The following is a 26747-nucleotide window of genomic DNA, read 5'->3' on the forward strand; positions in this document are numbered from 1 at the left end:
TTGCCAATGGCACATAAAGTTTATTGAAAGGTTTATATCGAATTATATGCAGGACTGTTTGGAGGAATTTGTTGTTGAAATCACAATATTCTTTGTTTCCTAACCGGACCATTTCAATTAAGCATTTAATGAGTTAATTAAGATGCATCATTTTTCACGAGGCAATTACCTTTTTTTTTTTACATGCTATTCTCATTCAAACTTATAACATGTCAAAATATGACATTTATTTTCTGTAACTCGGGATTCATGAATGACACAACTGATCCAACACACTGCCACACAGAGCATTAATCGGAAAAGCTTTATTACTTTTATAACAAACACGGAAGATAATGGTTGTGAGATGAAAACATTGTTCAGTATTTACAAAAATATCAACATTGAACAGTTTTATCAACCCACCAGGGACCATGAATCGCTGTGTGACATTACTCTGTCATGTCGTTCTTCTTTCATGAAGGCCTTTGACTCAGTGTCTGACGTTTGGGTCTTGCAGGACAAATCATGAAGTCTTCTCTTGTAAAATTGCCCTCACCAGAACTGGGTCGGCTCGGCCTTTGGTCTCTTTCTGAACCAGGCCCATCAGCTTATTCAGAACTTTCTTGTTTCCGTTTCTGATGGCGTGAACCTACAGAGACGAACAACAAACACAAATCATCTAAAACATGCAAAAGAAAAAAACCAAACATAATTACAAGTAACAATTTGCATGTGAGCCCTCACCTCATCAGGGTGCGAGTCCACCACCTTCTGGCAGATGTTGTGCAGCTGTGTGGTGTCACTAACAAGACCCAAGTCCTGCTCCTGGATGATCTGAGAGGCCGTCTTACCTGATGACCTCCACATCTCCTGGAACACCTGAGAGAAGATAAGCCAGGATGACGCAGGTGAAACCAGAACACAAACAAACACTAGCCTGTGTGTGTGTGTATACACACAGTATTGAGTGACAGATAGAAGGGGATAATTGCATGGTCTGTGCAGCTGACTGACCTGCTTGGCAACCGAAGTGGAGATGTGTCCACTTTCCTGGAGTTCCAGCAGCTCAGCCAGGGCAGACGGAGAGATTGGGCTGAAATCAAATGAAGGGGTTGTGAAATTACAGCTTAATAGATGCAGTGAATTATTGGTTATATAAAAAGGAGAGAGAGGAGGGGGAGAATCAGACTGAAAGGACGAAAGAGTCAATCAACATTTGTGATTTGACTGTAATGCGTTTGTCTTTCCAATGTCTTCTTGTTTATTCCCCAGGCTACCAGACAAAAAGAACCAAGAAGCCTGTTGGAATACATTAAGTGGAGACGCCGTTTCATTTGGTGTCCTGCAGACGAGACAGTCCATCTCAGCTAAACCTCCTTCAAACATGGCCTTAGAGCGTATCGCATAGTCTATTATTACATTTTCTATTGTAAAAGATCCCTTCCTCTCAAAGATGTGTGTGGAAATCTTCCAGTGCGCATACACTGAGAATGGATTTTTCAGTGGACTGGGAGACATCTTTCGCGCAAAATTAACATAACAGTTTTAAGTGAAATTATCGAAATAGAAATGAATAAAATGTCCAGCTATACACTGACACAGTTTGATTTAACTACCCTGGGGTATTCCAATAAGACATTGAGTCTAATGGAGCAGTTGGTTGGGTTAGGGTTAGGTGAAGTCCACTGACCCATGTCTATGACCAGCACAACATTTCCTACAATTTGACCTAAAATGATTGATAAAGACTGCAAATTATGGGCATGAGGGCAAGTTGTTTTGAAAAATTTCACTATTTTTCAAGCTCCACTCCACGATATTTAGAATGCAGAGTTGCCTTGGTGACATCCCATGTGACTTTGATGTTCTAGAACTTAAATATGGCTTTGATGAAATCACATGTGACTTTGATGTTCTAGAACTTAAATATGGCTTTGATGACATGTGGCTTTGATGTCAAAGAGTATATATTGCATGTTATTTCTCTTGTTACTTGTAGACCACATCACATTCCCACAGTAAGACAAGCTCTTCTGCAACTACTCAACTACATCTACTATTTGGAAAGACTTTATAGGAAAAATGTCTCAAAACGAAATGAACAAGGACTTTCAGCTGAAAAAGCATGACATACTCTGCAACAAGTCTATACAATATCGTGTTTTAGACTTCATTGGAGAAGGAAGTTTTGGCAAAGTTGCCAAGTGTATTAATTTAAATACATCCGAGGTTGTGGCCATCAAGATCAACAAAGAGTTGATAGATCACGTCGAAGAAGTGAAAATGCTGGAACAACTCGGGACCCTTGACCCAGAGGTAAACAACTTGGTAAGATTCGAAGGCAGTTTCATATTCAAAGGCATGTTTTGCATCGCCTTCCAGATGCTGGACAGGAGCCTTTGGGATTTCATGGGTCAGAGACGGGCACCACTGACCCTTAATGAAATCCGCCCCATTGCACGTCAGCTACTTGTAGCATTTAAAGGCCTGAAGGCTATCGACCTCCTTCACACAGACCTTAAGACTGACAATGTTATGCTCGTCAACCACCAGGATGAGCCCTTCAAGGTGAAATTAATTGACTTTGGTTTGGCTATTCCAGCCTCAGAAGTAAGAGAAGGGATGAGTATGCAACCTTGTGCATACAGAGCTCCAGAGGTGACCTTGGGCCTCCCCATATCTGAAGCCATCGACATGTGGGCACTGGGCTGTCTCCTGGCAGAACTGTTTTTTGCCCGGGGCCTCTTCACTGACCACTCAACATACAACGTAATGAAAACTGTTTGCCATCTACTCGGCCAGCCAGAAGACCACCTGCTGAATGCTGGAAAGTACACCAACCAGTATTTCAAAAGGGATTACTGCTCTCCCAATTCAAGATGGAGACTGAAGACATCAAAAGAGTACAAGGAGGCAACCGGTAGCCAGACAATTTCAAATTGGATTTTCGACACTGTCGGAACTTTGGATGAAGTAGTCGAGTACAACTCAAATGCAAATACTTGTGTTGAACATGAAGACGTAATGGCATTTTTAGATCTCCTAAAACGGTTGCTCGATCCAAATGCAGCAACAAGAATGACCCCCAGTGAAGCCCTAGACCATTGTTTTGTTACAATGGCTCACTTGGTAGATCACATAGAGACCTATTCTTATCCAACTGCTGCCTATGATTTGATGACCGTCTCCCCCCCATTTGATTCAGACTGTGATGAATCAACTGACTCACGAGATGGATTCTCAGACACAGACAGCTCCAGGTATGAGACCGCAGACTCCATAGCAGACAATGGTGATCCTCCAACTCCACAAGAACCAATTCAGATTCAAAAGAATGACATACTCTGTAACAAGTCTGTACAATACAGAGTATTGGACTTCATTGGAGAAGGAGGCTTTGGAAAAGTAGCCAAGTGTGTCAACTTGAAAACAAAGGAGATTACGGCCATCAAGATCCACCAAGACCTTATAGATCACATCACAGAAGTGAAAATGCTGAAACTACTCAGGACCCTTGACCCAGAAGTAAACAACTTGGTAAGATTCGAAGGCAGTTTCATATTCAAAGGCATGTCTTGCATCGCCTTCCAGATGCTGGACATGAACCTTTGGGATTTGATGGATCAGAGACAGGCACCACTGACCCTTAATGAAATCCGCCCCATAGCACGTCAGCTACTTGTAGCATTTAAAGCCCTGAAGGGTATCGGCATCCTTCACACAGACCTGAAACCTGACAATGTTATGCTCGTCAACCACCAGGATGAGCCCTTCAAGGTGAAATTAATTGACTTTGGTTTGGCTGTTCCAGCCTCAGAAGTAAGAGAAGGGATGATTATGCAAACTAGTGCATACAGAGCTCCAGAGGTGACCTTGGGCCTCCCCATATCTGAAGCCATCGACATGTGGGCACTGGGCTGTCTCCTGGCAGAACTGTTTTTTGGCGGGAACCTCTTCAATGACGACTCGACATACAACGCAATGAAAACTGTTTGCCATCTACTCGGCCAGCCAGAAGACCGCCTGCTGAATGCTGGAAAGTACACCAACGTCTATTTCAAAAGGGATTACTGCTCTCCCAATTCAAGATGGAGACTGAAGACATCAAAAGAGTTCAAGGAGGCAACCGGTATCCAGACAATTTCAAATTGGATTTTCGACACTGTCGGAACTTTGGATGAAGTAGTCGAGTACAACTCAAATGCAAATACTTGTGTTGAACATGAAGACGTAATGGCATTTTTAGATCTCCTAAAACGGTTGCTCGATCCAAATGCAGCAACAAGAATGACCCCCAGTGAAGCCTTAAACCATTGTTTTGTTACAATGGCTCACATGGAAGATCACAAGGATACCTATTCTTATCCAAATGCTGCCTATGATTTGATGGTCAATGGTAGCATACAACTGTGATCCGCCAACTCCACAAGAACCAATTCAGATACAAAAGAAAGTCATGGGGTTATTTACCGCAAGGGTACTTATACTTTATCTTGCTGATTATAACATACTCGACTAAGGTTTCGAATGCAGGACTTTTACTCGTCGTGGATTGATTCATCAGTATGGTATTGGTACTTTTACTGCAGTGAAGGATCTGAATCATTTTTCATCCACTAATTACTTGTAAGTGAGTTTGGCAAACAGTTAATATACAAAGAGTGGTTAGGGGCTCCAGATCCTTTATCCGGTCAAGGATCTGGAGCCCCTAACCCTAACCACTCTTTGTATATAAACTGTTTGCCAAACTCACTTACAAGTAATTAGTGGATGAAAAATGATTCAGATCCTTCACTGCAGTAAAAGTAAAAGTACCCCCCCCCCCCTACCCCCTACCCTAACCCCCCCCCCCCCATACCCTAACCACCCCCCCCCCCCCCCCCCCCCCACGCCCCTAGGGTTCATTCTGTATACACGACATCATTGCACTTCTGTCCATCCTGGGAGAGGGATCCCTCCTCTGTTGCTTTCCCACAGGTTTCTTCCTCTTTTCTCCCCGTTAAAGGGGTTTTTGAGGGAGTTTTTCCTGTTTCGATGCGTGGGTTCTGGGACAAGAGGATGTCGTATGTGTACAGATTGTAAAGCCCTCTGAGGCAAATTTTTACAAAAAAAAAAAATAAATAAAAAAAAAAATGTAATTGAATGTGTGTTTTAATTATGTCATGCTTGTAAATCGTTGTTGAAAATTCGAAGTTGTACTACGGTCATGTTTAATATTTTAATGTGTAAAAATACATTTTGATGTATAAATTCAGGGACAATCACTGATGAGTCCTCATTTGCACCCAACAGCCTGAACATATACAGTAAGTTGGCTCAACTGATTTGACATGTTGGCCCAAATATAGTGTCTATAGTCTGTTGGTCATCTAAAGAGAATAATTCAATTAAAAACACCTGAACATTACTTTCTGCAACATTTTGCTGGTTTAGTACGAGTCTAAAGTGGCTTGAGAACTTAAGGCAAGAAGGGTCATTTAATGTCACAGCACCTTTCAAAAACAGCTGCAATTCAAGGTTTTATGGCAAGGAAATGCATTAGAAAGGTTAATATATCCAGCATCCAGCAGCAGAAGTGAGCAGAGGGCTGTAAAGACCCGCTGACGACGTCATCAACTGTCTGAAGAGACCTGAAGCCCCGCCCACGCTGCTGCACAGAGCGCCAACGCTTGTATAGTATTAATTATCGTTAATATTATTTATTTATTCAGATGCATCGATACCGAAACATATTTCTGATATCAGTCCAAAACTGACTCAAATAGCTGAATCAGCTATCGGTGACGACATGCAGATCCGGTATTGGATACCAATATTTAAATAAATAACAATTCAGTACATTTTTATCTATGTATTTATTTGTCTCATTTTGTTTTTCAAAGTTAGGAAAGCAATGTTTAAGTCAAGCCTGATTTTGCCTTAGAAATAAAATAATGATCATAGGAACTTCCACACAGTGAGGCATACAGTTAATAAATAACACTGGTATCAGATCGGTACTCGGTATCGGCCGATACACAAAACCCAGGTTTCATTATCGGTATAGGGACGGAAAAAGTATTTCTATAGTAACGAAGTATTTCTATAGTAACGAAGTATTTCTACTTCGTTACTATACACCACTGGCAGTCGCCATCTTGGTGTTTAGCCTTCGCTATTTTGGTCTTTGGTCGTTGCCCCCTTGGCTTTTTGCAACCAGAAGTGACATGAGAGGTCGGAGGAAAGTACAACCAAACGCTGAATACGACATTTTTAATGCGTAAAAACATTCATGAAATGAAGTCGTAAGACGAAAACACGGATACGGATTTGTTCTGCACTGTGCTTTGGCTCTGGTTTATGCTCTGACTTAGATGCTTGTTTAAAAAAAGGAGATGCCCTTATGACTTCTAGCTGACTAGTAGTTCTCTTGAATACCTATGTTGAATACACTTATTGTAAGTCGCTTTGGATAAAAGCGTCTGCTAAATGACTGTAATGCAATAATGTAAATGGGTACGAACTCACTGAACGGACAGCGCCGTGTTAGCCACATGTCAATCACCAGGTAGTCACAACCTAAAACATACCCTACGAATTGAAACTAGCGATTAAGACCATAAACTCATGTTTACAATGTTTACTGAGGTAATAAATAGAGTGAGAAGTAGAGTCATTGTATCATTGACTTCCACACAATCAGACTTCTGCAGACCAGAGGAGTCGCCCCCTGATAGCATTTAGAAAGAATGCAAGTTTAAGGCACTTCCGCATTGGCTTCACTCTTCAGACCTAGAGGTTACCGCCTGACTGTAACACAGGTATCGGTAAGTAAGTGAAAGCCTGTTGAAATGATCATAAAATGTAGTAACCAAAATGTTTCTTACTAAGGTTATGTTTTCATGAATATTCATTAAGTTATAATATTATATTTTGGAAGGAGGTTGCCTTGCCACACATTCATTTCCCCTATTATAATTGGTTTTACGTTTGAAAACGTTTGCAATTGGTCAGTTACGTGGCCCTTGCCTTGCAGGTCATAGCGGTCAGTGAAGAGACTCAGGCTGCGAGCTGTCAATCAAACACATACACTGACACGCCCCTCTGGAGGATGACACGAAAAGGAACATTTCTAATAATCCCCATAGGATCTTTTTTTTTCTCTTCCTATTAATACTATGATTTCAGTTTGACTTCATTGGAACTGCTAAATGATACATTAATACAAGACTCCCCTTCCCCGACTAAATCATAGAGCACTGTTCTGTTTGGCTGCTATCCCCACACCATCTCCACCCGTCACATTTTGGTGCGCAGTAGTAATATTTCACCAGCCCACACTGGAAATATCCACTTGCTGAAGCTTATCTGATGCTGTGAGTGAATCACACTCAGCCTGGCTTGTAGTTCTGAAGTTCAACTCTAAGGTGTCTGAGCAGCATGCAGCGGAAAATCCATCCAGCACATGTCACAAAAGTTGGCAGCAAGCTTAGATCCTCTCTCGTGGCTTTAGTGTGAATTTAGAATAAGTCAGAGAAACGAGTGTAGAATGACCAAAGGGTTGAGTACATAAGGACTTAAAGTGAATCATTGCCAAAGCGTCTTCCACAGTAATGACCTGAACTAGTATGGATGTAGCCTTCATCGCCCTGCCTTGAGGAACTGTGGCAGAACCATAAGACCTAGAAGAAGGTAGAGGCTGGTGAGTTAAATATGATGCCTTATGGATTAACCATATGTTTGAAAACGTTGGCCACTTCCACCACTTTGTACATACACGCTCTGTATGTTTTAACGATGTTATCTTTTCTTCGCAACTGCTGCTGCGGGGACCCTTTAGACACTGTGGAGAAATAAGATGAAAAGTATCCATCTTTACTACTCAGTTTGGATGACAGGCTGCTCAAAAGCTCCACTAATGCAATAAACTATAAATTGTAATTTGATTTGCAAAACAACAGTGTGAAGGCGGAAAATAGGCAGCCAAGTATGATTACCACCATTATTGGTGTGGCACAGTAAATCTACAATAACCAGTAAACTTCCCATCAACCTGAGTCAGTTCTGACACATGAACAATTAGCGAGTGTGGAGAATTTCAGTATTAAACGCATTATTAGTAGGATTTAATAACACCCCTAGTGGTGAGTAGAAGTGTTACAATAATAAATATGTTAGTCACAATATGTTTCCATATGGAATGTATTATAGGTTTACAATATTCTTACTTATAGAGGATATTATGTTACAGTATATTAACTCATTGAATGTATTAAATCATAGAAGTATAGTCACTGTAGGTATTAAAACACTAAGAATAGTTTTGAGGGTCAGATAGGGATTCTGAGTGAGGTGTCAGACATGCAGCAGCAAATGGAGGCGACCTCATCGATGGAGGATGGGGCCAGTGGGACGGTCAAATGCCAAGCTGACCAGCAGGACAGAGAGGAGGAGTCCAAGATGTTTTGCGAAGAGCCAATATGTTTTGCTAAGGGATCGATAATGGGAGGGGACAGAATTCAAATGAAGCCAATCACTAATCGCCACGGAGGGTCATTCACACGTTTTATGACAGTATCGGACACATTCCGACTCTCAGGGGATACAAAAGACAATGTTTTAGGGAGTTTACCTCAGATCACTGCAGCTCTCATTTTCAGCTAACTGGCTGCGCCGGACTGTGAGGAGATGCTTGTATGTGGTCTCTGCTCTCGAGAACATTACTATTGATAGTTAATTCAGTTTGTAAGTGAACTTTGTGTAGTACATTAAATATTGTTTTAATTTTGGACCGGGTCCAGCTCATTCTTCTGATGCGCGTGCGCAGTAAGAAGCTCGCAGCAGAAGAGTACCTGCGGCCTGCAGGCTCCTTCATCCTTTGTTCTTAAAAACCTAACAAAATGGTGACCCCGACGTGATAATTGCTGGAAAACGGACTGGACGAGGAGCTGACTAAGATACCTTCTGGCGCCAAAGACAAACGGGTAAACAGAACCTTTTTAATAAATTCTGTATAGGTAGTATAGGAAAACTTAGAGACGGTATCTTGGTCAACCCCTCAGAGAGCCGAACAAAGGAGCAGGCCGCAGCAAGCTGGTAAAGTATATTGATTTGAAATTTAAAGTAGCTGGATTACTGTATGGAGCACACTTGCAAGATGGATTAGGAACACGTGTATTTTGCCTACACGCTGTTCTTTTTTGCTAAATCCTACCGGTAAGGTCCGTCGAGGAACGGTACGTCTAGTACGTTGGCCCTGATCAAGCTATGCAGAGCCTGGGGCTCAGAGCTAGAAGGCTCAAAATTGTCGTGTGAATTAAACTTAAGCATGTATTGCGAGTGAATTACGTGGAATTAACGACGGTTGTTTCATGGTCTCACGTTGGCGTCATATGTTTGGTGAACCGACTCTTAACGGGAGGGAATAAATTTAATACGAGCTTAGAAAGCCAACAGAACTAGTTACGCTATCGAGAGTCGAGCTCTCTGCTGGCACAGAGACTGGCTGCTACGAAGCGCAGGATTTAACTTGAGTTCAAGGGAATATAATCCGGGGTGGGTAATAGGTAATGAGTGGGTAATCATACATTGTAATCACGGTGTATTTTGGTATGAATGATGAATGCAGTGATGACAATAGCGTTGTGAGAGATCGTTTTGTTGTAGCAAGGAGTGGATGCTAGCTGAGCCGAAGCCTGCTTTGTGCTCACCTAGATAACGAAATAAAAGGATTATAAAATAACCGGTGCATATGGAGAAGCCAAGCACGGTCTAGCATAAAGTGTGTGTGAATGCGGCATGGTGTAAGAGTTTAAACTACGGTGATTTGTCTGTGTGCTGAAGACGCGGTTTCGCCGGTTAGTTTAGCTTGTAGCGATAGCCGTTAATAGCATTAGTATTAGCCCATTGTCCGTTTTCGCGGGGTTTTTTGAAAAAAAAAAAAACCATAGAAGAAGAAGAGACAACTTCGCCACCTATCGGTTGGAGGAGTAATTGCTTGATAATTACAGAAAACTCCATTACCCAGAAAACCTAGAGGTGAAATTGTCTTAGAATTACAAGATACTCAGTCATCCGTGGATTAGAAGATACATTACAATACTTTGAGTTCTGGTGATAAACTTGTAGTATTCCTTGTTTTTGACTCTAAGCTTTTGACTTGTATTTTGACTTTGATTGTTTATCTTAGTTTTAATTTAGCATTTTATACTACTGTTGATTATATTAATTGTACTTCTTTCATTGGTGATTTTAGTTTGATTCAGTAATTCAACTTTCATTGATGGTTTTAATTGTGATTTAACATTTCAATTGGCAGTGTTGGTTTAATATTAATAGGGTTTTTAACTTGCATTGATAGTTGTTGATAGTTTCTTTAATTTTGATACTCGTTTGTAATTCAACATTTCAACTTCAGTTGTTACATTTGGTTAATCTTTAATCTAGTATTTTAACTACCAGTATCGATTCCAGGTTTTTAATTTTAATTCAAGGTTTTTGATTTTAATCCAGGTTTTAAAATTTAATTTTAATTCAAAGTTCAAATTTTAATTCAACATTTTTAATTTTGAAAAAAAAAAAAAATTTAGATTTCAATTTTGATTCAATATTTTAGCTTGCATAGTTGATTTTGAATCTGACATTTGTAATTTTTTGATTTGAATTCAGAATTTTAATTAAATATTAATTTTAATTCAGAATTTAATTTCCATAATTTTTAATTTTGCAATTTTAATTGTGATAAAAAAACAAATTTTTCACACAGTCAGAGCTACTGTTAGATTAGAGCCCAGTAAGAAGCTCGCAGCAGAAGAGTACCTGCGGCCTGCAGGCTCCTTCATCCTTTGTTCTTAAAAACCTAACACGAGCAAGCAAGCACAGGAATTCAAAAAGTTTGGTAAAGAAATAAATAAATGATCATGTGAAATATAAAGTCAACGTCTGGTAATATTATATTTGTTTTCATGTCTTTACAGAGAGTTAATGGAGGCCCGGTGAGATATTTCACAACTCTGTCAGTATGCTGTCACCAGCCTGCCAAAAAATCATCCACTGGACAGGCAGCTTATTCAGAACTTTCTTGTTTCCGTTTCTGATGGCGTGAACCTACAGAGAGGCACAACAAACACAAGTCATCTAAAACATGCAAAAGAAAAAAACCAAACATAATTACAAGTAACAATTTGTAATTATGTTTTTTTTTTGTGTGTGTCTTCTTGTTTATTCCTCAGGCTACCAGACAAAAAGAACCAAGAAGCCTGTTGGAATACATTAAGTGGAGACGCCGTTTCATTTGGTGTCCTGCAGACGAGACAGTCCATCTCAGCTAAACCTCCTTCAAACATGGCCTTAGAGCGTATCGCATAGTCTATTATTACATTTTCTATTGTAAAAGATCCCTTCCTCTCAAAGATGTGTGTGGAAATCTTCCAGTGCGCATACACTGAGAATGGATTTTTCAGTGGACTGGGAGACATCTTTCGCGCAAAATTAACATAACAGTTTTAAGTGAAATTATCGAAATAGAAATGAATAAAATGTCCAGCTATACACTGACACAGTTTGATTTAACTACCCTGGGGTATTCCAATAAGACATTGAGTCTAATGGAGCAGTTGGTTGGGTTAGGGTTAGGTGAAGTCCACTGACCCATGTCTATGACCAGCACAACATTTCCTACAATTTGACCTAAAATGATTGATAAAGACTGCAAATTATGGGCATGAGGGCAAGTTGTTTTGAAAAATTTCACTATTTTTCAAGCTCCACTCCACGATATTTAGAATGCAGAGTTGCCTTGGTGACATCCCATGTGACTTTGATGTTCTAGAACTTAAATATGGCTTTGATGAAATCACATGTGACTTTGATGTTCTAGAACTTAAATATGGCTTTGATGACATGTGGCTTTGATGTCAAAGAGTATATATTGCATGTTATTTCTCTTGTTACTTGTAGAGCACATCACATTCCCACAGTAAGACAAGCTCTTCTGCAACTACTCAACTACATCTACTATTTGGAAAGACTTTATAGGAAAAATGTCTCAAAACGAAATGAACAAGGACTTTCAGCTGAAAAAGCATGACATACTCTGCAACAAGTCTATACAATATCGTGTTTTAGACTTCATTGGAGAAGGAAGTTTTGGCAAAGTTGCCAAGTGTATTAATTTAAATACATCCGAGGTTGTGGCCATCAAGATCAACAAAGAGTTGATAGATCACGTCGAAGAAGTGAAAATGCTGGAACAACTCGGGACCCTTGACCCAGAGGTAAACAACTTGGTAAGATTCGAAGGCAGTTTCATATTCAAAGGCATGTTTTGCATCGCCTTCCAGATGCTGGACAGGAGCCTTTGGGATTTCATGGGTCAGAGACGGGCACCACTGACCCTTAATGAAATCCGCCCCATTGCACGTCAGCTACTTGTAGCATTTAAAGGCCTGAAGGCTATCGACCTCCTTCACACAGACCTTAAGACTGACAATGTTATGCTCGTCAACCACCAGGATGAGCCCTTCAAGGTGAAATTAATTGACTTTGGTTTGGCTATTCCAGCCTCAGAAGTAAGAGAAGGGATGAGTATGCAACCTTGTGCATACAGAGCTCCAGAGGTGACCTTGGGCCTCCCCATATCTGAAGCCATCGACATGTGGGCACTGGGCTGTCTCCTGGCAGAACTGTTTTTTGCCCGGGGCCTCTTCACTGACCACTCAACATACAACGTAATGAAAACTGTTTGCCATCTACTCGGCCAGCCAGAAGACCACCTGCTGAATGCTGGAAAGTACACCAACCAGTATTTCAAAAGGGATTACTGCTCTCCCAATTCAAGATGGAGACTGAAGACATCAAAAGAGTACAAGGAGGCAACCGGTAGCCAGACAATTTCAAATTGGATTTTCGACACTGTCGGAACTTTGGATGAAGTAGTCGAGTACAACTCAAATGCAAATACTTGTGTTGAACATGAAGACGTAATGGCATTTTTAGATCTCCTAAAACGGTTGCTCGATCCAAATGCAGCAACAAGAATGACCCCCAGTGAAGCCCTAGACCATTGTTTTGTTACAATGGCTCACTTGGTAGATCACATAGAGACCTATTCTTATCCAACTGCTGCCTATGATTTGATGACCGTCTCCCCCCCATTTGATTCAGACTGTGATGAATCAACTGACTCACGAGATGGATTCTCAGACACAGACAGCTCCAGGTATGAGACCGCAGACTCCATAGCAGACAATGGTGATCCTCCAACTCCACAAGAACCAATTCAGATTCAAAAGAATGACATACTCTGTAACAAGTCTGTACAATACAGAGTATTGGACTTCATTGGAGAAGGAGGCTTTGGAAAAGTAGCCAAGTGTGTCAACTTGAAAACAAAGGAGATTACGGCCATCAAGATCCACCAAGACCTTATAGATCACATCACAGAAGTGAAAATGCTGAAACTACTCAGGACCCTTGACCCAGAAGTAAACAACTTGGTAAGATTCGAAGGCAGTTTCATATTCAAAGGGATGTCTTGCATCGCCTGCCAGATGCTGGACATGAACCTTTGGGATTTGATGGATCAGAGACAGGCACCACTGACCCTTAATGAAATCCGCCCCATAGCACGTCAGCTACTTGTAGCATTTAAAGCCCTGAAGGGTATCGGCATCCTTCACACAGACCTGAAACCTGACAATGTTATGCTCGTCAACCACCAGGATGAGCCCTTCAAGGTGAAATTAATTGACTTTGGTTTGGCTGTTCCAGCCTCAGAAGTAAGAGAAGGGATGATTATGCAAACTAGTGCATACAGAGCTCCAGAGGTGACCTTGGGCCTCCCCATATCTGAAGCCATCGACATGTGGGCACTGGGCTGTCTCCTGGCAGAACTGTTTTTTGGCGGGAACCTCTTCAATGACGACTCGACATACAACGCAATGAAAACTGTTTGCCATCTACTCGGCCAGCCAGAAGACCGCCTGCTGAATGCTGGAAAGTACACCAACCAGTATTTCAAAAGGGATTACTGCTCTCCCAATTCAAGATGGAGACTGAAGACATCAAAAGAGTTCAAGGAGGCAACCGGTATCCAGACAATTTCAAATTGGATTTTCGACACTGTCGGAACTTTGGATGAAGTAGTAGAGTACAACTCAAATGCAAATACTTGTGTTGAACATGAAGACGTAATGGCATTTTTAGATCTCCTAAAACGGTTGCTCGATCCAAATGCAGCAACAAGAATGACCCCCAGTGAAGCCTTAAACCATTGTTTTGTTACAATGGCTCACATGGAAGATCACAAGGATACCTATTCTTATCCAAATGCTGCCTATGATTTGATGGTCAATGGTAGCATACAACTGTGATCCGCCAACTCCACAAGAACCAATTCAGATACAAAAGAAAGTCATGGGGTTATTTACTGCAAGGGTACTTATACTTTATCTTGCTGATTATAACATACTCGACTAAGGTTTCGAATGCAGGACTTTTACTCGTCGTGGATTGATTCATCAGTATGGTATTGGTACTTTTACTGCAGTGAAGGATCTGAATCATTTTTCATCCACTAATTACTTGTAAGTGAGTTTGGCAAACAGTTAATATACAAAGAGTGGTTAGGGGCTCCAGATCCTTTATCCGGTCAAGGATCTGGAGCCCCTAACCCTAACCACTCTTTGTATATAAACTGTTTGCCAAACTCACTTACAAGTAATTAGTGGATGAAAAATGATTCAGATCCTTCACTGCAGTAAAAGTAAAAGTACCCCCCCCCCCCTACCCCCTACCCTAACCCCCCCCCCCCCCATACCCTAACCACCCCCCCCCCCACGCCCCTAGGGTTCATTCTGTATACACGACATCATTGCACTTCTGTCCATCCTGGGAGAGGGATCCCTCCTCTGTTGCTTTCCCACAGGTTTCTTCCTCTTTTCTCCCCGTTAAAGGGGTTTTTGAGGGAGTTTTTCCTGTTTCGATGCGTGGGTTCTGGGACAAGAGGATGTCGTATGTGTACAGATTGTAAAGCCCTCTGAGGCAAATTTTTACAAAAATAAATAAATAAATAAAAAAAAAAATGTAATTGAATGTGTGTTTTAATTATGTCATGCTTGTAAATCGTTGTTGAAAATTCGAAGTTGTACTACGGTCATGTTTAATATTTTAATGTGTAAAAATACATTTTGATGTATAAATTCAGGGACAATCACTGATGAGTCCTCATTTGCACCCAACAGCCTGAACATATACAGTAAGTTGGCTCAACTGATTTGACATGTTGGCCCAAATATAGTGTCTATAGTCTGTTGGTCATCTAAAGAGAATAATTCAATTAAAAACACCTGAACATTACTTTCTGCAACATTTTGCTGGTTTAGTACGAGTCTAAAGTGGCTTGAGAACTTAAGGCAAGAAGGGTCATTTAATGTCACAGCACCTTTCAAAAACAGCTGCAATTCAAGGTTTTATGGCAAGGAAATGCATTAGAAAGGTTAATATATCCAGCATCCAGCAGCAGAAGTGAGCAGAGGGCTGTAAAGACCCGCTGACGACGTCATCAACTGTCTGAAGAGACCTGAAGCCCCGCCCACGCTGCTGCACAGAGCGCCAACGCTTGTATAGTATTAATTATCGTTAATATTATTTATTTATTCAGATGCATCGATACCGAAACATATTTCTGATATCAGTCCAAAACTGACTCAAATAGCTGAATCAGCTATCGGTGACGACATGCAGATCCGGTATTGGATACCAATATTTAAATAAATAACAATTCAGTACATTTTTATCTATGTATTTATTTGTCTCATTTTGTTTTTCAAAGTTAGGAAAGCAATGTTTAAGTCAAGCCTGATTTTGCCTTAGAAATAAAATAATGATCATAGGAACTTCCACACAGTGAGGCATACAGTTAATAAATAACACTGGTATCAGATCGGTACTCGGTATCGGCCGATACACAAAACCCAGGTTTCATTATCGGTATAGGGACGGAAAAAGTATTTCTATAGTAACGAAGTATTTCTATAGTAACGAAGTATTTCTACTTCGTTACTATACACCACTGGCAGTCGCCATCTTGGTGTTTAGCCTTCGCTATTTTGGTCTTTGGTCGTTGCCCCCTTGGCTTTTTGCAACCAGAAGTGACATGAGAGGTCGGAGGAAAGTACAACCAAACGCTGAATACGACATTTTTAATGCGTAAAAACATTCATGAAATGAAGTCGTAAGACGAAAACACGGATACGGATTTGTTCTGCACTGTGCTTTGGCTCTGGTTTATGCTCTGACTTAGATGCTTGTTTAAAAAAAGGAGATGACCTTATGACTTCTAACTGACTAGTAGTTCTCTTGAATACCTATGTTGAATACACTTATTGCAAGTCGCTTTGGATAAAAGCGTCTGCTAAATGACTGTAATGCAATAATGTAAATGGGTACGAACTCACTGAACGGACAGCGCCGTGTTAGCCACATGTCAATCACCAGGTAGTCACAACCTAAAACATACCCTACGAATTGAAACTAGCGATTAAGACCATAAACTCATGTTTACAATGTTTACTGAGGTAATAAATAGAGTGAGAAGTAGAGTCATTGTATCATTGACTTCCACACAATCAGACTTCTGCAGACCAGAGGAGTCGCCCCCTGATAGCATTTAGAAAGAATGCAAGTTTAAGGCACTTCCGCATTGGCTTCACTCTTCAGACCTAGAGGTTACCGCCTGACTGTAACACAGGTATCGGTAAGTAAGTGAAAGCCTGTTGAAATGATCATAAAATGTAGTAACCAAAATGTTTCTTACTAAGGTTATGTTTTCATGAATATTCATTAAGTTATAATATTATATTTTGGAAGGAGGTTGCCTTGCCACACATTCATTTCCCCTATTATAATTGGTTTTACGTTTGAAAACGTTTGCAATTGGTCAGTTACGTGGCCCTTGCCTTGCAGGTCATAGCGGTCAGTGAAGAGACTCAGGCTGCGAGCTGTCAATCAAACACATACACTGACACGCCCCTCTGGAGGATGACACGAAAAGGAACATTTCTAATAATCCCCATAGGATCTTTTTTTTTTCTCTTCCTATTAATACTATGATTTCAGTTTGACTTCATTGGAACTGCTAAATGATACATTAATACAAGACTCCCCTTCCCCGACTAAATCATAGAGCACTGTTCTGTTTGGCTGCTATCCCCACACCATCTCCACCCGTCACATTTTGGTGCGCAGTAGTAATATTTCACCAGCCCACACTGGAAATATCCACTTGCTGAAGCTTATCTGATGCTGTGAGTGAATCACACTCAGCCTGGCTTGTAGTTCTGAAGTTCAACTCTAAGGTGTCTGAGCAGCATGCAGCGGAAAATCCATCCAGCACATGTCACAAAAGTTGGCAGCAAGCTTAGATCCTCTCTCGTGGCTTTAGTGTGAATTTAGAATAAGTCAGAGAAACGAGTGTAGAATGACCAAAGGGTTGAGTACATAAGGACTTAAAGTGAATCATTGCCAAAGCGTCTTCCACAGTAATGACCTGAACTAGTATGGATGTAGCCTTCATCGCCCTGCCTTGAGGAACTGTGGCAGAACCATAAGACCTAGAAGAAGGTAGAGGCTGGTGAGTTAAATATGATGCCTTATGGATTAACCATATGTTTGAAAACGTTGGCCACTTCCACCACTTTGTACATACACGCTCTGTATGTTTTAACGATGTTATCTTTTCTTCGCAACTGCTGCTGCGGGGACCCTTTAGACACTGTGGAGAAATAAGATGAAAAGTATCCATCTTTACAACTCAGTTTGGATGACAGGCTGCTCAAAAGCTCCACTAATGCATTAAACTATAAATTGTAATTTGATTTGCAAAACAAAACAGTGTGAAGGCGGAAAATAGGCAGCCAAGTATGATTACCACCATTATTGGTGTGACACAGTAAATCTACAATAACCAGTAAACTGCCCATCAACCTGAGTCAGTTCTGACACATGAACAATTAGCGAGCAAGCAAGCACAGGAATTCAAAAAGTTTGGTAAAGAAATAAATAAATGATCATGTGAAATATAAAGTCAACGTCTGGTAATATTATATTTGTTTTCATGTCTTTACAGAGAGTTAATGGAGGCCCGGTGAGATATTTCACAACTCTGTCAGTATGCTGTCACCAGCCTGCCAAAAAATCATCCACTGGACAGGCAGTGAGTTTCCCTCATAGGTAGCCGTCAGCACAGCCGGCATCTATTCTGAGGGGAGACCCTGAAAGAGTGACTTGTCTCCGCTGGTGGAAGCTCTTAATGACACGTCATGTCAGGTGAGTTTCACCTCTCTTGCTGCCCGACCAATATGCTTCACAATTGCTCTTTTCAACCAGCCTACTCAAGGACTTGTAGCCAGAGGGGTAAAAAGGAGGTTGGGACACATTATACAGGACAGCCGACATAAAGAGATTTCATATTCAAAGTCGTCATATGGAGATACATGCATGCTCATGAAAACCTTTTAATCTTCACCCCAAATGCCAGTTAGCGTATGAAGCTGAGTTTCTCCGTTTCTTCCCCGCCTGCAGCTCTTGACAGTCCTGCATGGCCACTCTCTTTTTTTTTTTTTTTTTTGGTCTCCTCCTTTCAACCAAAGAGAATGGAACATCATGCATAAATAAACACCAGCTTCTTTATGGTTTACTCACACACAAACAGTCTGGGAATAGTAGATAAAGTAAAGCTCAAAGCATCTGCGCTGACACCAACACATTACTTGTTTCAATTTCATTCACTCAGTAATGACGTTTTATTTCAAGAAATGATCAGAGAACAAAATTGCTTTTTTCACAAAGAAAAATACCGATTTCAAGTCTGAACAAGCTGAAGTGAGGTTTCCAAAGTAGTGATCTGGTGACTGACCTTCACAAATACAACACAGATGCATCCGACCCTCCTTTTCTTTCTTCTAGCTGCAGTCACTACTAAACTGCCATTTTTAGAAAATGAAATGAGTTTGAAATGAGTGTCTGATATCCAGCGTCTCAGTATGCCAGAAACAGAAACAGTGCGACACAACTGGTGTTATTTCCTTCATCGCCGGTGGCTATAGATAGGCAAGCGTGACAGGTACTATGGCAACATCTCTTTGTATAGAAATATCAAAATAAGATTTTATTCAAGAGTGTTTTGGAACATTTAACAAATCCTACGTGTTCCAGCCAAAAGGCCTTCAGCGGAGAAAAGATCAAAACAACACCGTCTTCCAAAAAGTTATCGTTTCACTAATGTAATTGGATTTGTCAAAACTGACGGGCTGTCAGACTGTCGCAGGGCTTTACTCATCACAGACACAAAGAATTATGGAATATCAGATGATTTATGACCTCACCATTGTTCAGACATTGTAGCGTGACTATATAAAGTATATATATATTCTGTGCACTATACAGAACAGGATATAATCCTTTTTCTGCTTTTCAACCCCGTGCAAAACGTATTGAGGAATAAAAAGGAGGCGGTTCAATAACTTAGGTCTTTCTTATTAAGCCAAGAACAACTGGAGGTTTGTGTAACGTGTGTCAAGAGTAGCGACAACAAAATAAGATAGATTTTTTACAAATTAAGAGTTTGCTATTATGTTTGTTGTTGCCCTGCACTTCTGCACTTCTGCTTTCAGTTGATAGCCACTCATTTTTTCCCCCTCGCTTGGTAAATGGAATATCAATACGACTCTGGCTATCATTTTGATTCAGTATGATGCCAGCTACGGCTGCTGTGCATGTGAAAAGGTCAGATTATTTAAAACCATTGAAAAGAGCTCATTCATTGGCAAAGGTGCCACTAAGACATGAAGCGTATCGTCGGTGAAGTCGCTCTCGCATCAGCTGCTTCATTCACAGTCCCAGCTGATTAAGTATGTTGAATGATATCCATGCAGGTCCACGGCGTGGCCATCATTACCTGATACATAACACTATTGTGGTGCAGTCAGACTGGAGTCCGCTTCCCATTCATTTCTATGTGAAAGGGGGCGAGACAAATTTGCTTCCGGCTTGGAATTTATCCTCGTCCAATCAGATTGAACTCTGACAGGCGAAATTGCGTGGCCCGTTTTATTAGAAAGGATGCTGTGAAGCTGCAACGAGGACAGTGATGTAAATGACAGTAACATGCTGTATAGTTTCTGACTTTGTGCACTGCTGTTCGCCTAGCTCTTGCAGTTCATGTTTACAACCCTTCCAGTGCTGTTTGCTATCCCTCTTGCCACTCCACATGGTCTGACTGCAGCTTCACTCTGCCGATATGCACATGCCAACGTTGTTTGCTGCCAGAACTCCCTCCAACACCCAAGACTCCTCCTTATGTGCTAAGTTTCTTGGTGTTATTGATTCAACTGGTGTTATAGAGCTAATGTTCACGTGTTTATCAAGGGGGGGATTAGTTCTCCCTGCAGAGCCTTCCCTGCTAATGGGATTTTTTTTGTGAGCTTGAGAGATTCTTTGTACAGCAAATCTATCTGTATAAACATCTGCTATAAATGCTCAATTCCTTGAAGTGTCTCTGGCTTAAGTTTAGTCATGAGTAAAAGGATATGGAGCTCAACTTCTGACACCAGGTGAACTAAATCATGTTTAGGGGAAATCACAGTTTTTCACACACAGACACACGTTAAACCCTCGAAGCAGTGGCTTGAGACTCCTTAGAATTAAGAGAAGCCTGACAGACATTTGTGTGCCATCATTACAGACAGGGAGAGATGACAGGGAATGAGTCAGAAAGAGCCCCAGCTGGACCTGCTGAACTGTGAGCATCGTCAGGATGTTCAGCTTATTAACCCTTATTACGGATGTTTTATTTATCAGAGGAGGCCTTCGGGCTCAAAACTGTTCAGTAATTCACAAGAAGATAAACTAAAGTTTGAGTAAACTCAGAAAACAAAATGTCTCATGACTTCCTGACTCAAGTTGAAAGCAGCTACTTCCCGTGTGCACCTTCTGTCACAGCTCCAATTCGGCAACATTTTCAGATACAGCACGCAAGAGGTACAAAGTGAGCCAGCCAATCAACAAGAGGCTCAGAGGGGTCATGTGTTGGAGCCCAGACATCTAAACCTGAGCATTGCCAGCAGAATAGCTCTGCATGTATCAGCCAAGACAAACAATAAGCATTGTGTGAATATTGTAAAGGGACATGAAGCGCTGTGTGTGAACGTCTCACCTCTGGCTCACACTCATGTCTTGCTGCTTGAGGTGACCCACCAGCTCATTGGACACCCAGCCAATCACCTTCCTCGGCTCCTTCTTGGTCGCCTTCAGCACGGCCTCGAAGTACTCCACCAGCCCGTCCTCATTCTGCAACAACAGCGCCATGAAAATGCTTTCAGCGCTTCACATGCATATTATAGAATTAGGATCAGATGAACCCAGCAGAGTCCAGCAGTATGCAGCAGCCAAGCGGACTCTGCTTGGACTTGATCAGATGGCAATTAAAAGAAAGACGCAAGGAACAGATTTAGTGAGGGAATCGACTCTCCTCTCTCGCCCACTGATAAACTCACCACCAGAGTGAAGCCGTGCTCGGGCAGGATGCCGTACGTTTGCACCAGCCTGTCTCTTTTGACACTGGGTAGCTCTGGCAGCCCTGCCCTTATCTTCTGCACCACCACAGCCTGGCACGCATCAATGCCAGTGGGCAGCGATGCGTTATCCTCATACACAATCACAGGGGGCAGGTTGGGCTCTGGCATAAACCTGAAGGGAGGACAGGTGGAGGGAAAAAAAAAAAAGGGAGGGGGAGGGAGGACGCTTTATCACTAGTACAGATAAGCTCAGAGAAGAAGAGGTTGGCTTCTGTTTAGATGCTAATAGTCCTCTTGACACCACACTGTTCACATTTCACTTACTCCCCTTATCATTTGACTCCATCAGCCTTAAACCTGTCCAGCTATCATTCCCCCTCCTAAACTCAGACTTACACATACGACTGAGGTCCAGGCCTTGTTTATTTCTCTCCATCTAGCTGCCACTCTGAGGCTCTCATCCTCTTTAAGTCCCCACTGAGAGCAAGATGATCTTCTGATATCATGAGCCCACGTCAATAAACACAAGCTCCCGGGACAAAAAAAACGAGCAGAGAGATATATCACCTGTAGTCCTGGAGACCCTCTTTGTCCCTCATGGGAATGGTCTCCCTAGAGAAAAAGATGCAGACATTAAATTATTAACCAGAGGAATTGTAGCAAAACAATTGCTGCGGTCCAGCCAATAAAAAAAAACAAAAAAAAGACTGGGAACATATGAGCAGGGATGTCTGCCAGTCAGCCTGGCTATCTCAAAGTCAGTGCAGTCAAATCTGTCGTCACCTTCACAGACAGCAACGAGAAGAGCCAATAACAGGCCATCACACACGCTATTTAACACGCTCCACCGTGTACCCCGTACATGTAAAAAGGGCCTCATGGGAAGAAGGCAGAGCACCAGAAGACGATCAAGGCCTCAGCTGTGTGCGCTCCGGCTCATTCTGCCAGCTCATAAGCCTTGCGAGTAGCACATAGCTCACAGATAACACGGGATGTGGGCGGCATCCAAATGGCTCTATTCATCATGATTACCATGATGGTTCAGGACTAATGATCCAGGCAGAGCTCACAGTCAGAGGGTGTTGTACTGGCTCAAGCTTGGCATCGCGGCCTTGCTCTTTCATCCTCTTACCCTGATTTAGAATCATACGCCCGGGTCTCATTTTGCACCGTACCCCCTCTCTGCAGGACTTCGGTCTGTCTCTGGATCTCGTAGTCTGGTGATGTAAAAGAGAGCATGACCACAAATACAGTATTCAATATAGCGCCAATACACACAGATACGACGTTGTGGTAAATGCCAAACATCTGCTGTGATACACTGGCACTTCTCAGGTCTCTGTCTGCTGCCACACTAGAACTGTGATAAACGATGTTTTCCTACATGACTTTTAAATACCAACTTGGCAGCGGAGTAGATGTGATACAACTTTATTGATAAATAATTAAAGCGCAGCACCACGGCATGACAAACCAGGCTTCTTAAAAAAACCTGCACGTAAAATGCTGAAATTTTCTGGCTGTGGCTCTTTGTCAGCTTTTATAAGTGAAGCTCAATCACCAGTCGGTGAAGTTAGAGTTGACATAAAATCTATGCTTTTTGTTTTAAGTGAGCAGCTGCGTGAAGCCAATTCAGCATCACACACTGCAATCACACAGCTCATTGTTTGTGACTGGTTGTCAGTCCAAAAATGATGCTTCACAAGTTACTGTCAATATTAACTATGCTTCCTGTCTTAATGTCTCCTCATAAAACCAGCTATCTCCTTTTCTTTTCAACAAAAAACTAAATCTATCATTAAGTTTCAAAGTAATGTTGTACCTGACGGATACAAGATCGCAGGACTGTGTGTATGCATGTGTTGGCTTCTTTGAATGTGTGCGTGTGTGTGTGTCTGACCAAGTTTTTGTCCTTTACTTAAGTAAAAGGAGCAATACTGTGACAATACTCCCATTACAAGTCTTACATTGAAAATATTACTTTAGTGTAGTACATATAAGTAGTATTTGTAAATTATGCATGATTAATGTATAAAAAAATACTCATAATGCAGAAATATGAGTGTTTTCATATTATGTAATGTGTACGTAGCATTTCCCTGTTTTAATTAGTCAAGATAAAGCTTTAAATATATAACATAATGTGTAGATTGTAGTGGAGTAAAAACATAAAGTAGCATGAAACGGTAATACTCAAGTAAAGTACAAGTAACTTGCCGTTTCACAGGAAGTTACCTGCCAAACTATTTCTGGACCAGGACCAGTTGGCATGAAGACACCAGGAAGTCACTAGTCCAGGCCAAGAACTAGTCCGGTACGTGATGGCCTTTAAATTGGCGTCTGTGTTTGAACAGACGAGACACAGTATGCTAATCAGTGAGCTTCAGAGGTGCTGGTGGGCGGATTTTGTTAACTTTGGACAGAGACGGGCTAGCTGTTTCCCCCCCGTTTCCAGTCTTTGTACTAAGCTAAGTTGGCTGGCTGTAGTTTCATATTTGTTGTTCAGACAAAACGGTACAGAACTCGAGTAAATGTACTCGGTTACATTCAATCAATGACCTATTCTTACCATTTACTACCAGATTGACTTACACATAATTACCAAAATACTTGAAAACCTTTCAGGGTGACACAGAATGAAAAAAGGTCTTTACTCTCAAAATCTGTGTGTGTGTGAGACGTCATGCAGCCAGTTGAGACCCAATCACATGAAACAGTGTTCAAAGAGCCTCCCTAAATACCTGTCGCACCCTTAAGCCAGCCTGCTTCCCTTCCTGTAACATTTTGAACGTACCTATAGCCCTGGCCAGGTATCGGACGCTGTTGATGTTCTTCACCTCTGTCCTGATGCCCAGAGGCTCACCTGGCTTGTGGACGGAGACATTGGCATCTACTCTCAGCTGTCCCTCTGTGGAGAAAGACGGACGACATGCAGGCCAAGCGGGAAATAACTTTGGGTTGAGAAGTTTAGCAGCTCAGGGGGGAGAGAGAGAGAGAGAGAGAGAGAGAGAGAGAGAGAGAGAGAGAGAGAGATTTCCATACCAGACATGTTGGCTTGACAGGTGCCCAGGGCTTGCAGGATGAGCTGAAGCTCTCTGACAGCTGCAGCAGCCTCCTCTCCACAGCTCATGTCTGGCTCCATCACCAGCTCCATTAGACCTACACCTGTCACACGTGAAGACAGCTGTGTTTTACATCTCCAAGGTATCTGTCCCATGGCACTCTGGAACAAACCTGAGCGGTTACCGCTTTGTTGAGCAATTTAAATCTAGAGAATAATGTCTGACTGAACAGAGAAGGTTGCGGTTCTAAAATATTTATCTCACTCATGAAATTTCATGAAAAGGCCAAAACCAACAATGCGTTAGTACGTTTCTTGAAGGTATTTTTTGGGCGCTCATTGTTGGGGGGGGGGGGGGGGGGGGGGGAAGGGGGATCTATGGCACAGAGAAATAAAGTATATCAGGCTTTGGCTGCACAGACAATACACATTAGTAGGATCGATTTATTGCTTTGCATGGGATTTTTTGACAAAGAGAAAAACATAGAATACCCCCAGACGTATCCTTTAAATGCAGGGCACGCACTAACACTATCTAACGTTACCCGCTCTGTTGAGGTCGATGAGTGTCTGGCTGCGGAGGTCATCGTGGAGACTCTTGCCGCTGTCCTGCTCCAGCTGAATCTGTTTGATGGTGACAGTTTTCCTGATAACCTGGCTCCTCTTCTTTCCTCCGAGGAGGCTGTAGGTCAGCATGCCGTCTACTGCGATGGGCCGCCGTAGCTGCGTGATCTGGTATCCAGCCTGAAATTTGAAAATACACGAGTCTGTATAACATTCGGCCCTGTAAAGCTCTGGTCAGCAGGGTTGTGTAGTACCGGAAATAAAAAATTTTAATTCATAAAACAGTCTTTTGCTAACTGATATCCTTCTAGATAATTTTGGGATTGAGCTGGGCGGTATGTCCTCTGTTAATTAAATTCATGTTAACTGGTAATGTTACAACTACAGCACGATGGAAACACTTGGCTGTACTTTTGTTAGATGTCAATGCTTGCTGTAGCTATTTCCAGTGTAAAGACGTGTACTGAAAGTAGAAATATGAGTCAATTTGGGTCCGTAAAAGATACATAATGTGAATGAATGGAATGAGTAACTGAAATATCATTTTTCAAAAGGAAATTGCGGATGTAAGATACCATTCTCTGTCCCACTATTTCAGTGAAATACCAGTGATGCATGCTGCAGTGCTTGTCATCATGGGTCTATGTAGAGGTGAGGCAGCATCAATTAAAACACAGTGCAGGCTGATTGGCTGAGCCGTCACTACAATGCTGCCACTTCACTCAAGGTTCCTACAAAACATAAACATGTCATCCGCTCCGTCATTCCTAAAAGAGTCAGCTGCCCCCAAGTATTGATTCCCCACGTTACTATGGCAACCCCATCACAGGAGCTTCACATTCATCATACTTATGCTAAAGGGAGTGAGGACGTGGGAGAGGAGATGGGGGGGGGGGGGGGGGGGGGCTGTTCGTCACTGGCTCTCTGTACAATGTGCCTGATCGACACAATCAATCAGCTGCTCCTTTTAAAGTAGGTGGGACAGAACAAAGACACACTATTGGGGGGGTTTCTTCTTCAATTCCTGTTCTTCTCGGTGGATTTAATCTCTAAATCTGCTGGATTTTTTCGTGAATACTGTTGCAGTTTATCATAAATCCCCTGTTTCTTACTTGATCTTTTGTCTGCATCTGCAGGGTGAAGCTCACGCTTGCTATACTGTACATTCGGGAGCATCTGGATAAGTGATCTGCATTCCCTGCATAAGAAATCAACGGCAAGTCCGTTGCTAATAAGATCCTGGTAGCCACATTGAGTTTTCCCAATTACACTCTCGGCCCTAATGAGCAGTGATGCTCCAAACACTCCCTGTGACTCCTCACCCTTTTTACATCCAAAGTCACAGATGCATGCATGCCCGCTCACATAATGTACATAGAGGATTGGACACACGGACACACACACACGGACACACACACACACACACGGACACACACACACACACACCAAAATGTTATTCTCTGACTAATGTCAATGGCACTAAACAAACAAAAGTCAGTCAGCCGTCTCATTCCTCCCATCGGCACGCTGCCGTTTTCCTCAGCTGCCTAAGGGGGTCTCACAGACATTCATAGCTCCCATTAAAC

General features: G+C 41.9%; 1 protein-coding gene across 1 annotated transcript in view; it reads right to left on the reverse strand.

The window, feature by feature from the left end:
• Nucleotides 1-269: 269 nt before the first annotated feature.
• gatb (glutamyl-tRNA(Gln) amidotransferase, subunit B) overlaps nucleotides 270-26747 on the reverse strand; it is a 31181-nt gene continuing 4703 nt past the window's right edge. Inside the window, exons 4-13 of the mRNA XM_076091421.1 lie at nucleotides 25143-25341; nucleotides 24579-24701; nucleotides 24331-24444; nucleotides 22669-22753; nucleotides 22104-22148; nucleotides 21516-21708; nucleotides 21176-21309; nucleotides 997-1075; nucleotides 727-861; nucleotides 270-631 (exon numbers count right to left, since the gene is read on the reverse strand). Coding sequence (XP_075947536.1) covers nucleotides 506-631; nucleotides 727-861; nucleotides 997-1075; nucleotides 21176-21309; nucleotides 21516-21708; nucleotides 22104-22148; nucleotides 22669-22753; nucleotides 24331-24444; nucleotides 24579-24701; nucleotides 25143-25341 — 1233 coding nt within the window. The 3' untranslated portion in view covers nucleotides 270-505. The remainder of the gene's footprint in view (nucleotides 632-726; nucleotides 862-996; nucleotides 1076-21175; nucleotides 21310-21515; nucleotides 21709-22103; nucleotides 22149-22668; nucleotides 22754-24330; nucleotides 24445-24578; nucleotides 24702-25142; nucleotides 25342-26747) is intronic.

This window comes from Anarhichas minor, unplaced genomic scaffold (assembly GCF_050575085.1).
Source record: "Anarhichas minor isolate MPS153535 unplaced genomic scaffold, ASM5057508v1 ptg000014l, whole genome shotgun sequence".
Lineage (NCBI taxonomy): Eukaryota > Metazoa > Chordata > Actinopteri > Perciformes > Anarhichadidae > Anarhichas > Anarhichas minor.